General features: G+C 40.9%; 1 protein-coding gene across 1 annotated transcript; it reads right to left on the minus strand.

Moving 5' to 3' along the window:
- Positions 1 to 5857: 5857 nt before the first annotated feature.
- LOC106591622 (uncharacterized) lies at positions 5858 to 10969 on the minus strand. Its single transcript, XM_014182832.3, has 6 exons — positions 8604 to 10969; positions 7719 to 8503; positions 7416 to 7628; positions 6973 to 7305; positions 6169 to 6392; positions 5858 to 6057 (listed from the first exon to the last, which is right to left on the minus strand). The coding sequence occupies exons 1-3, from the start codon at positions 8622 to 8624 to the stop codon at positions 7484 to 7486; spliced, it is 951 nt and encodes a 316-aa protein (XP_014038307.1). The 5' UTR covers positions 8625 to 10969; the 3' UTR covers positions 5858 to 6057; positions 6169 to 6392; positions 6973 to 7305; positions 7416 to 7483.
- Between the last annotated feature and the right edge of the window lie 1129 nt (positions 10970 to 12098).

A 12098-nucleotide genomic window follows, 5' to 3' on the forward strand; every position in this document is an offset into this window, starting at 1 on the left:
CAAACAAAAGTATTGATGTGTAAATCACAACTTCTGCTAAAAATTGTGTTAGGTGGTAAGGTATGCAGTGAGTATATGACATATGCCCATGTTCACCTGTCATTTGTGCAACCAATATCTTGACCATATCGCGTATTCTGCTATCTGTTAGGCTTTTTGTCCGAGCATACTCATTCATGATCCTCTCTCCTCCAGGTTTGTTCTTCAGAATGTCTACAATCATCTAAGTCGGAGTAATTTAAAAAAGGAACACACCAACACTTAAAACAGCAATGAAATAGCAAGTATAATAAAACACACCATGATCACCCTTTCATTGATGTCATTTATCACTCAATCTTCAAGTTTGGCAACTGGAAATTTGCAGTACTTACATTTTAGTAATTTAGCAGACACTCTTATCCAGAGCGACTTACAGTAGTGAATGCATACATTTCTTTTTTCCCCATACTGGCCCCCCATGGGAATCGAACCCAGAACCCTGGCGTTGCAAACACCATTGCAAACACCATGCTCTACCAACTGAGCCACAGTTACATGAGAGACAATTATCCTCAGCTGTCTTTCTTGTAGCAGGACTCTGATGCAATATACCGGTGTCATCGGAGTCCCCCTCATTGTCTCCACTGTATTTTGATAAGGAGCTGCTTGCAGAGGAGCTGAATGAATCTAGCAATCATGTTAACATTTAACTGGTGTGATTAACACTGTAATTATAACACAATTTAGGTGGAAACATCCATTATTATGATTAGAGGACTTTTGTTAATGACAAGGGGAAAGAAAAAAAGGAACATTTTGAATTGATTAGCCCACTACTGTCCTAAAAGGGGTGGGAGAGGTGAGCACAGAAACAAAGATCATTTTAAAATATCAAAATGAGAAAAGAAATCAGCAGATATATCTGCTCGTCTCACATATGTGTTAGGCTAGCCAGGACTGTATGGATGAATGTGAAGCTCTAAGCTAATAAGCAACTCACCATCAGGATTTGGGTCATGGGGTAAACAAATGTTTATTTATTTTACCTTTATTTAACTAGGCAAGTCAGTTAAGAACAAATTCTTATTTTCAATGATGCCCTAGGAACAGTGGGTTAATTGCCTTGTTCAGGGGCAGAACGATAGATTTGTACCTTGTCAGCTCGGGGATTTGAACTTGCAACCTTTCGGTTATTAGCCCAATCTCCAGCACACCAAGGTCTTGTTTCTTTAGAAGAAACTCAAACACCTCATCAACTTCAGTCTTCAATTCATCATAGACTTTTAAGTCTAAGGTTGGAATGTTGCATTTATTGGCAATTGTGAAGACAAAATAAGATTGCACAACCTTATTGATTAAATATGTTGTGTATTTTTTTGGAGAAAAACCAGAACAGAAGACAGATTTCAAGGTCATCTGTACTTGAACATCGTAATCCCAAAACTGATTTAGTGCTCCTTTCCACGTCAAATCCAATGATATGCAGTCTACAGCCTGTTGACTGCTGCCACGTACTGAATTATTATAGCGATACACCACAGACAGCTATCAACACTGAGATTGTAGCAGCATACAAATGTTAGTATCACTTATTCTTTAAAACCATTAATGACCGGCAAAGAAAATGAGCGCAGCCACAGATGAGCATAATTAGACTACTCCCTAAAACATAAACCAATCTTTGACTGATCTGTGATTTGGGGTGCCGCAAGTTTGCTTTGTATTCATTATCAGCAAGGAAATCGGCAATCAATTTGACAGTAAATATAAAGTAAGTATATTTAAAGTGTGTCAGTATAAGTATGTTGTTCCATAGGATATTGTGTGAAATTTGAAACTTTTCACTCACCACAATCCAAAAAGGATTTGAATGTCAGTTGGCCCTCATAACAAATGTACTTCTGACAATCTCTGTACTTCACGCAAACAGCCTGCATCCTTGATGACAAGAAAAAGTTAATTTAAATTGCATTAACACAAATATGCACAAATTACAAGAGAGCAGTGCTCTGTTTAGAGTAAAACACGTGTTGCATCGACCGGCCTGCCGCTAAATACTGTCTACTAACAGCTCTCAATTCAGAGTAAAACGCACGTGTCTTACCGACCAAACCGCAGCTAAAAATTGTCTAGCTCTAAAGTTCAGAGTAAAACGCAGGTGTTGCACTGACCAAACTGCAGCTAAAAACTGTCTAATAGCTCTAAACTTGAGTGAAACACACATGTAGCACAGACCAACTGCCGCTAACTGTCTGCTAGCAGCTCGCTTTTCAGAGTAAAACGCATGTTGCACTGACTAACCTGCTGGCAGTAGTCAGTAAAGTCCGCTAGCTACTGATAATAGCTAATACTGCTCTGTTGAAAATGTAAAACAGGTGATGCACCAATCCACCGGGCGTACATACTGTCCATAAACCACTAAAAGTGGTATAACTTAATGTTACTGAAGCTAGCTAGCTAATTAGCTCTTGCTAGATGCTTTCATTTGCATCTGACTATGCAAATTGTGCAGTAACAGTAAGCCTACACTACAATGCTAGCTAGCTGTGATGTTGCTCAACAGTTTTAATTTGCACACAAAGTTAACCAATAACAGTGAATTTACCTGGAATTCTAATTAAGTCTAGAAATGAAGAAATTCTGTGATTCTGTGAATGACTTATGATGTTCAGCAGATCCAAGCTCTCGATCTGTCCACTCTTTCCATTCACCAGACACTTGCAAATGGACAATGGTAGCAAAATCAAAATTTAATCAACATTAGTGGGCATGGTCATCCTGTTTTACTCCAATATAATTTTATCTGTATTTTTGCTCCCACTCTAGCGGCCACTGGTAATAACTACACTCTAAAATTATTTAATTTCACTATAGAACAAACTTCACGTCAGGATAGGCAACCGAAATGAATAATTAATGTATGTGTGTTATATTAAACACAGAGGAGGGAGTAAAATGTTTGCAAGCAATAAACATTTCAGAACAACTATGGCTGAATTATTATCCTTACACTTTCAAAAATACTAGTCGAATAAGACATGGGAGAGATGACACATTTTGGCAAAGAGATTTATTTATAGACTAATACAAAAATCAGTAGTGGATTTAGGTACAGGCGACATGGGCAGCCGCCCAGGGGCATCTAGCCGGGGGCGACAAGGGGCGCTGAAGGGGGGGTTCGCCCAGGGCGCCATACAAGCTAGAACCGCCACATACATTTGAAACAAATAGTCAAACCGAAAACTGCAGACAAAAATGCTTCCTGCTACTAAGATCAGTGAAATGTACGCTAAACTGACAAAGGAGTGGAGAGCAGAAACGACAACTAGCAATCAAGTCGCAGCAATGAAGAACGTGAAGGGGGAGATTTTCGGCACAACACCTGTTGCAAATGCTACGTATGTTTGACAGGTATAACATATACTTTATGTATTTCACCGAAAATCCCTCATATTTATTCAAATTAATTGTTTTAAGGTTATTTTGAGATGTGTTACACTACTTTTAAGAGTGAACTATTGTATTGTATTTATTTTCTAAATTGTGTTAATGCTGTGAGGTCATCAACGGGAGCCATGCTTTTACTCCTCGGTTTGCTCAGCGCGTGATGAGGAGAGGTATGTGTTATGTACGCTCCGGTCTTTTGAATGCACATGTTCGCAAATGTCCACAAATGTGTAATATACTTGTGTGTGGGAGTCCAGACAGCAGCATCAACCTTTGTTTTGTATTTGTATACATTCCATGTAGTCACTAAAAGAGAGACAACCGGCAGAATTGTGTCTAGAGACTTGTCTTCCACCTACACCTCACCAGAACACAACGCAGAAAGGTACAGTACCGTTAACACGTGCATGATAGGGAGATGACGCCAGAGATTGCATTGTAAAATGTGTTTAACAATTCGCTTTTGCATTCTTACAGCTTCTCTCTTTTCTCTCTCCATCTCATACTCCCTCTTTTTCTTTCTTCTCTTGCCTCTTTTCTTTCTCTCCTTTTTTTCCCTCTTCATCCCTCTTTTTTCTCTTTTCTCCTCTCCTCTCTCTCGCTTCTTTCTCTCCTATCTTCCTCTTTTTCTCTCCTTCTTTTTCGCTTTCCTCTCTCTTCTCTTTCCTATTTTCTCTCTCATCCCTCCATTCTTTTTCTCTTTACTCTCACTTTCCTCTCCTTTCTCCTTTCTTTCTTTTCTCAAATACATTTTTTTTTCAAATTCAAGCTGCTTTATTGGCATGAAAAATATTGTCAATATTGCCAAAGCAACATATATACAATCTAAATGTATGTGTTCTGCAAAGTATTTTTATTTTCAGTCCGCAGAATGGACCACTTATCATTGAACCATGATAACGTGAATTACCAATGATATACACTATTAGTTTCTGGGAAATACAACCTTGTTTCTATCGCTTCCAGCATATTTATTGTGACCCCATTCCTGAAAGCTCACCCTTCCAGGAACACGCGTTTGTTCCCCCTCAACGTAGACCCTTTATAACAATCACATATGTACGGACTTTGTCTGGATTTAGGAATAGCAGAGGATACCTATAAACCATAAAAGCAAGGGGATCACAGTTGAGAAAATTGGCTAAATAATGAGAAAGAATCTAATCAACAATTACATAATATGCAATTAACTATTGACTTTTTCATTTGTAAATCATTATTATAACGCAAATGAAACCTACAGTTGGGTTTATATAGCCCTGGGGGGAATGAAAAAAGTTGTATATGTATTAGGTTGTGAAGATCTTAGATTACATGTAAAAAAAAAAAAAAAAGACTTACGCTGAACTAAATCAAAATATGTCTACAACTCACAAGTATTATTAAAAATGTGTAAGAATTTGAAATGCATAATATATGTACCCAATCTCAATATTCCCAAGAGACGTATTCTGAACTTTTAAACAAAATTGTAAGCTCTTTACACATACTTATGCTACTTTCACATAATACAATGTCAGTGTATGCATCCTTAGATGCTGTGGGAATGTGTTATATCTTGTATATGTTCCCCCCTGTAGATATTCCTTAACATCCTAGATACTAGAACATTAGTAGTACATAAGTGTTATAGCGTAGTACTACAGTACAGCCCTGTCTTGACATCCTTGTTTGAAACATTAAAACTTCTTGTTTATTGTCAGAACGAGCGTTCTGGATATGTGGTACTGTATATAAAACATCAGTGACTCTTTGATTCACCAAAGGTTCTTGTTCTCTACAGTTTAACAAATATTTCCCTCCACTCTAAAAATATATACTTACGAATTATAAACATGTAATTAAAAAAGGAATACTAAAATAGCCAACGTATCGTCATGTCATATACATTATAACCCGCGGGAGTCGAAATTGTTGTTCAAATGTTGCATATACATTTTTTAGTATCTAGATAGTGTTATGTTAGAATGTCTAATAAACAACTGTTGTATACATGAATAATATTGTTTTGTTAGAAATATATAAATATAATAATAAAGCTTTACCTGCAGCTGTGTGCAGACGATACCGTTGTGTACTCTATCGCCCTGCTGATCAGGCTCTCTGAACTACATTATGCTTTCATTATTTTGCAGAAAACCTTAAATTATTATTGAATACATGGAAAACTAAGTATGTTGTTTTCTAGAGTACACAAAAATGATTCTAATGATTGAAGTGTACGTACCTAGTACGGTGGTGTATCAGTAAATATGTTAAGTTGTCTTTTTAAAGTTAATTAAGATGCTGAATATAAAAATGGGCTTCTTCTATAGAAATAGGTCAGGCCTCTTGCTTAATAGTACAAAGCAGATCATTCAATCTATGTTCTTACTGGTCCTAGACTATTGCGAAATCATCTATATGAATGCAGATGCCACTTCATTGATGCATTTGACCATAGAGCACTTTGTTTTATTATGGGTACAGGTTCAGTACACATCCCTGCATTCTGTATCATAAAGTAGACTGTTCCTCTTGGAGGTCATGGCGCTGGGATGGATTTGGCAGAGCTGACTGCAAATTGCCTCCACCAAACGGCTGGTGCCCGGCCAATTGGCAGGGCCCGAGTTGAGTCCAAGAAGGCAACTAAAACAGAGAAGATAAATAATGATAGCCATCACCTGACCTTCATATGCATTTAATGTAAAGGCAGGCAATATAATAGTAAGGTGGAGGACATGAACACTAACAACATACTGTTGGGGAGAGTCTTTTCCTAGGATAATGGACGACTTCCCCTTCGTTGCCTTGAACCGCCCCTGAACGATCCTCTCCTGGTGTCGGGCAGGGTAGATCAAGCGCCAGCCACAGCGCCACCAGACCGTCTACCCTGCGGTCCGACAGCCCCTGACGGTTCCTCATCCCCACCAAGGCCCTGGCAAGCCTGCGGACATGCTGGTAGCCCGGCATTGCATCGCCCCCTGAAGATAAAGCGACATGGAAGAATCGATGAGGACGATGTCAAACATTTAGGGGTAACACATAAGATTCTTCTACAAAGGAAATAGAAAATGTTTTATATTGTGTAACTAAAAATAAACAGATGGAATCTGGTAAAATGTAACATGTTTCAAGTTAAACTGTAGTTTAAAAAAAAATCCTGTTTAGTGAATGATTACTGGTGAGTATTAATTGAGTTGACATGAAACTTTGTGTATGCTAATTTAGAAACCATAACCTAATCAGATAAGAGGAAATTGCCTAGGATCAGAGATCAGGGTCAGGCCCAGAAGATGGATAGCTAAACAAAGAGGACCATGGATATTCCACAGGGGAAAGAAGGGGAAAGTCATTGGGGTCATAAAATGTATAGCTGGGGAGTTGACGCCTACAAGGGAAGAGTATAAGATGTGTTGTGAGCTTTCTAAATGTATGCACTCAGCTGATGGCATCCTTGGTATTAAACACCCGAAAATTGTCTTGAGTTTGTCTCAATTCCTTATTTCAGAGGTTGCAATAGCATTTTTCTTTTTAACAACACAAAAGGTCAATTATAATTACCTCTGAATCAGAGGAGTGTTCAGGGTGAGGAGAACCGTGTTGATCAGGGGCCTCAGGAGAGCTTCCGTCTTCAGGGGCGGTGGGACTGGATGGCCCAGACCTGGGTGCGTCAGCGGGTTCCCCTGACAGGTGCCGCTGAGCTGGAGGACGGGGCCCTCTTAGGAGTGACATGAGAGATGTGGACTGTCTGGTCCACATCCTCCTGAAAGCCCTCGTCCTCCTCGTCGAGCTGCTCGACGGCGGCTGCCTCTTCCGGAAGGTCAGGGTCCGCGCTGACATCCTGCAGCACTCTGCCAGATTGCGAGTACAGGTACTCCACTAATAGGAGTTCCCCTATTAAAGCAAAAAAATATAAAAAAATCAGGCAAAAGCAGAGTAGGGAAGAGTTAATGGGATGTAATTAATGCAATTGATGTAAATGTTCATTCTCTTACTCGACTTACCCGTGTACTTGCTAGGCTTGGAGTAGTCCTTAACCTGTTCCTTGCCAAGCACCCTTTGGCTGCTAAGGTTAAGGATGTGCTGCAGGTGGCCACTGTAGGAGAGCAGGGGCTGCCTGTTCTTTCCCTCCACTGCTGTCTGTGCACGGTCCCTGTTCCACCTCACCAGTCCATCCAACAGGAATGCCTGGAAATGCATTGCATTTGCCCTGGTACCTGAGAGAACAATACATGATTAGGGTGGGAGAGCTGTTGCTGTTAACATTAAACATTAAGCATTACTTTAAGCTCCACAATGACAATTACCTGGGATGAACCGGTTGAGGTGGAATGACTCCAAGGATGTGGAGCCCCGTGCGCAGCGATAAACCAAGGGTGGCGTGAATATGCCGGTCTCGGTGTACAGTACAACGGGTGGGTCCTGTATGCAGTGGAGGTGGCGCCTCTGCTCTTGTCAGATTGCCTGGATGCTGATGGAGTCCAGCAACGGGATGCCCAGGGTGTCGACCCCCCTTCTCGCCGTGGAAGGTCTCGAGGAGGTCAAGGAGAAGGACTTCGGTCACCGCAGCTCTACGCGTACGACGCCGACAGTGAAGTGCCATCTCCTTCCTGCCGATCTGCCTCGAAACCTCCGCCTCGGTGAGGCTGACCATCCTGTGCTTCCCCTCCAGCTCAGACCTCTTGGCCCCCAGCAGTCGGCGGACATCGCCTGCATCCCACTCTAAGATGCAGACTGACAGCTGCCGCATGAAGGGACCGTAGAGCTGGTGGCTCTCAGTGGTGACACCTGACGCGAACCGCCGCATCAGGTGCCAGATGTCCAGCCGAACCACCAGCTGGTCCCACTCATTGTACATGGCAGCTGTCTTTGATCCGCCGAAGCTGGAGCAGCAGTCTCGGTCCACGTACATGAGCTGGGGGGGCGCCACCCCGGCGAGCCGGTACCGCTCCATGAGACCAGCCACCATGGGGAGCAATCCGTCGCCCTCACCAGCAGTGAGGACACTGACGAGGACCTGCCCATGCTCGTTACCAATGTTGGTAACCCAGGCGGCCGTGTCTGCAGCGGTACCCGCAAGCTTTTTAGTCACCTGGAGACAGACACACAAAGACAAAGTTCAAAACATGATTTAAATATAGATATACAAAATCAGACATGACTTATCTTTACATTTTTAAGTGACAACTCACCTTCTTGGTAGAGTCTGTCATGACGTTGGCCTCTTTTGGTACAATTTTGTGATACTCAGAAGAGACAATATAGCCATATTACCATAAAACTGTTTATATAATAGACTCAGTTTAAGACTTGCCTCATATGGGTGTATGGAATGTATTAATAAGGATAAAGCTTTTGTAAGACATTGAGATGCTATGTACTGATGTAATGTGATAGAATTGTATTTCTGTAACCAAATCTAACTCAGTCATAGGCACGCCCCAGGGACACATACAGGACCAGGCGTCATTTGACCAGCCTGTTCGATGGGCACTATAAAACACTCCCTGATTTACATTTCTCCAGACCAGGCCTACACTCTATGGCCAGAGGTTTGACCATCCAAGTACTCTACTGAAAGTGAACCATACCACGTGGTTAACTTTTAGACTATTGATACCGACAGAATAAGAACAAGTCTTTGATATTAATTATTAGTCTGCAGCTAAGTAAATTATATCATCGAACGGGAAGACCAACGAAACAACCATTCTATGACGACATTAATGAATGTCGCTCTGAAAGATCCATTCTAACCGGAGAGAGAGAGAGAGAGAGAGAACGCGGACAAAACTCCCCAACAGAACTACTCTCCAACAAGAATCAGAACGACACACTGAGCGTAAATATATATATTGATTGCAATTGTTCCCGAATGAGTGAGCCTTCAATTGTCAATTGTAATATTAATGAACTCTGTGTAAACTTCTCAGCTGACCATTTATGACCCATTGTTCAACAGGCCGACCAGCCTGTTTAGCCCACAAGTGCACATTCCGATACCAATCCTTTGTGACAATAATTACTGTTTGTATGTTTTTCTGTTAATTACTTAGTGTAGTAAATAAATGATTTTAAGACAATTGATGTATGGATGATTTTAGTAAAGACTGGGTTCGTGCAGATACAACAATTTACGACGTTTTGGAATGAGACTGGACTAGAGGTAAATCCACCATTTAAACTTAGAAGATAATCGACCTATACTATAATAGAAAATAATATTATAGTACAGGAAAGTTATATTAGGAAAATTATAGCTTTGTAATCTGAATATTCTCCTTGGTGCCCCGACCTCCTAGTTAATTACAATTAAACGATTAATCAGTTTAATCGCGTGATGATAATTACAGGGAGTTAATTGATAAACATATCTTCCGTTTAATGGTACCCCCAAAGACACGACATTTGGAGCCCCCATGCGAGGAATCTAAGATAGAATTGGACTTTGCTGTGAAAGCCTGCTATGTAAACAAAGTGATTGTGCATTTTCCATTGAGAGAAGCTATTTAGAATAGCTCCGGTCTTATGTCGATAGCAGTGAGGATTAAATTCCAGATTTAGTCCGTTAGGCCAAACGGTACTATTTCTGTCGGTAAATATTAACTTCTAGAGTAAGGTTAGAAATTAGAGGTTAGCTGTCCGGGAACCGAGCCGAGTGGTTTGCCTACCGCACTAGGACTGTGGGCAGACCGTATGCGTATTTGTAGTTAAGTACCGTGTCGCTCCGGTCAACATAAACGCTAGCAGAGTATGCTGAATGGGGTTAAGGTGAGACGTCACTAGAAAACCCACCCTTTCCATAAGGGAAAGGATCCTATTTTGGTGCTTGGAAGGATACTCCTGAACCAAGTAGCAATAGCTTAGCATTACGGGTAAGCTAACAGAGAGGGAACATTTTACCCTCCACCGTAACACGTTTAAAATTTCTCCGCTAGCGTGACGGAAGTCCGACCTTTGTACTTCCGTTTAAATTTCAGCATTCTGCACCCTGGTGGTGAAGAATTGCGAGTACATCTCTAGGGGAAATTCAAACGTGGAGCACGTCTCATTCAATTTAACTAACAAGTGAAATTGCCAGATTTACCTTTTCAAGTGGATCTTTCAAATAATATCCAAAATTGATTGGGCGTCTACAATGAGACATGATTAACTTTTTCCAAACTTAACTTAGATGAAGCAATGCTCTCAGGTTAATTGAAAGTTAATTCCCAGATAGCCTATACAGGTTTGATATATCATAAATAGATTAATCAGTAAAATCTGCTTTAGCAAGGCACAGTCAGTAAAACCCCTTTACTGACGCTCAGCCCCAGGGAGGTGCGTACCCTAGTGGTGAAGGGTCCCAACATTTGAACTACGGTTTACACTTATGATATCCAATCAATGGAGATTGTATGGATTATCGTCTCATTCAATTTATTTAGTTAAATTGTCGAACATACCTTTCTAGGTTCTTCCAATTAAATGAGACAACTTAAACTTTGCATATTAACCTGGATGAAGCAACCTCTCAGGTAATTCAAGTTTAATACCCAGATAGCCTACCCAGGTAGGACTAATCATTGGCACTGATTAATTCAATTTGCTTTTGCAAATTCATTCACGTCCAACTTCCACAGTACTGTACAGTACTGATGGTTCATTAACGTCTATAAATAGATTAAAATCGTCTTTGCAGTTTTCCACATTCCAAAACCAAATTTTGGAAAATTAGGAAAAACAATTTTTCCTTTCAAATGTTCTAATAATGTGCAAGCTATCAGAGGGGGTGGTTCCCACTCGCCCGCTAATTAGTGAACCTCCACCCGTAAATGGATTGATCTCTGACCTCAGCAGCGATAACAACCCTAATTATGCCATTAGTGGAAAAGCAGACAACAATGTTTTCCAAAATCAACCATCGGGTGCAGGCCTCGTAAAGGTTCTCTCCAGTCTAGCTCTGATGTCTTGCCATCCGAGATTGCCATCTGTCCAATACCGCAGTGCACAGCTGAAGCACGAGCAGGTAACGGTAGACATAAAGGGACAGGTGGAGAGAACCGGGAAACCAATGACAAATGCAGAAAAGGGAAAAATTATGCTAGCTATGGAACTGCGTTCGAAAACTGAACAATTAAATGTAATTGCAAAAACGTATGACGATGAACAAGCACAAGCTCTTCAACAAAATCGTTTTCTACAGGAACAACTCGATTTAGCCAAAACTAAATACGATGATGTCCATGCCAAACTAGATAAATCTGAAGAGTTATCTACAAACAGGAGCGCTCAACTTGACAACATGCATGCTGTTATCTTGAATGTTACTCAAAATAACACGGTGCTCCTCAAAGCGCTGCAGACCAAAGACGATCAGTTAATGAACACAATGACAAAGTTGGATGATAAATCAGCAGAACTTATTGAAGTCGCTGACCAAATGAAGGATGAGAAAACTCAGGTGATGAGGTTGGAAATATTGATTTCTAAGCAAGCAGAGGAAATCTCAGCACTGAATCTCTCGCTCCGTACTCAAGACCTCTATCTGCAAACCATGACAGATAAGTTTGAGACCGAAAGGAGCAGGTGTGACACTCACGTGTCCAAAATCAGTACTCTAAGCGCTCAAGTGGACTCTGCAATGCAGCAGAATTCCACCCTTAGGTACCATCTGGAGGAAATCCAGAATGGTCACGCTCTACAGC

Source organism: Salmo salar, chromosome 02, assembly GCF_965601325.2.
Source record: "Salmo salar chromosome 02, fSalSal1, whole genome shotgun sequence".
In the NCBI taxonomy this organism is placed as follows: domain Eukaryota; kingdom Metazoa; phylum Chordata; class Actinopteri; order Salmoniformes; family Salmonidae; genus Salmo; species Salmo salar.

What these genes read in the sequence shown, in the direction of transcription:
- LOC106591622 (XM_014182832.3), bottom strand. Translation starts at nt 8,624, where the DNA reads ATGACAGACTCTACCAAGAAG. An exon ending in TGACAGACTCTACCAAGAAG is followed by an intron (nt 8,504 to 8,603) that starts GTGAGTTGTCAC and finishes GTCTGTCTCCAG; the next exon opens with GTGACTAAAAAGCTTGCGGG. An exon ending in CCTCAACCGGTTCATCCCAG is followed by an intron (nt 7,629 to 7,718) that starts GTAATTGTCATT and finishes TTGTTCTCTCAG; the next exon opens with GTACCAGGGCAAATGCAATG.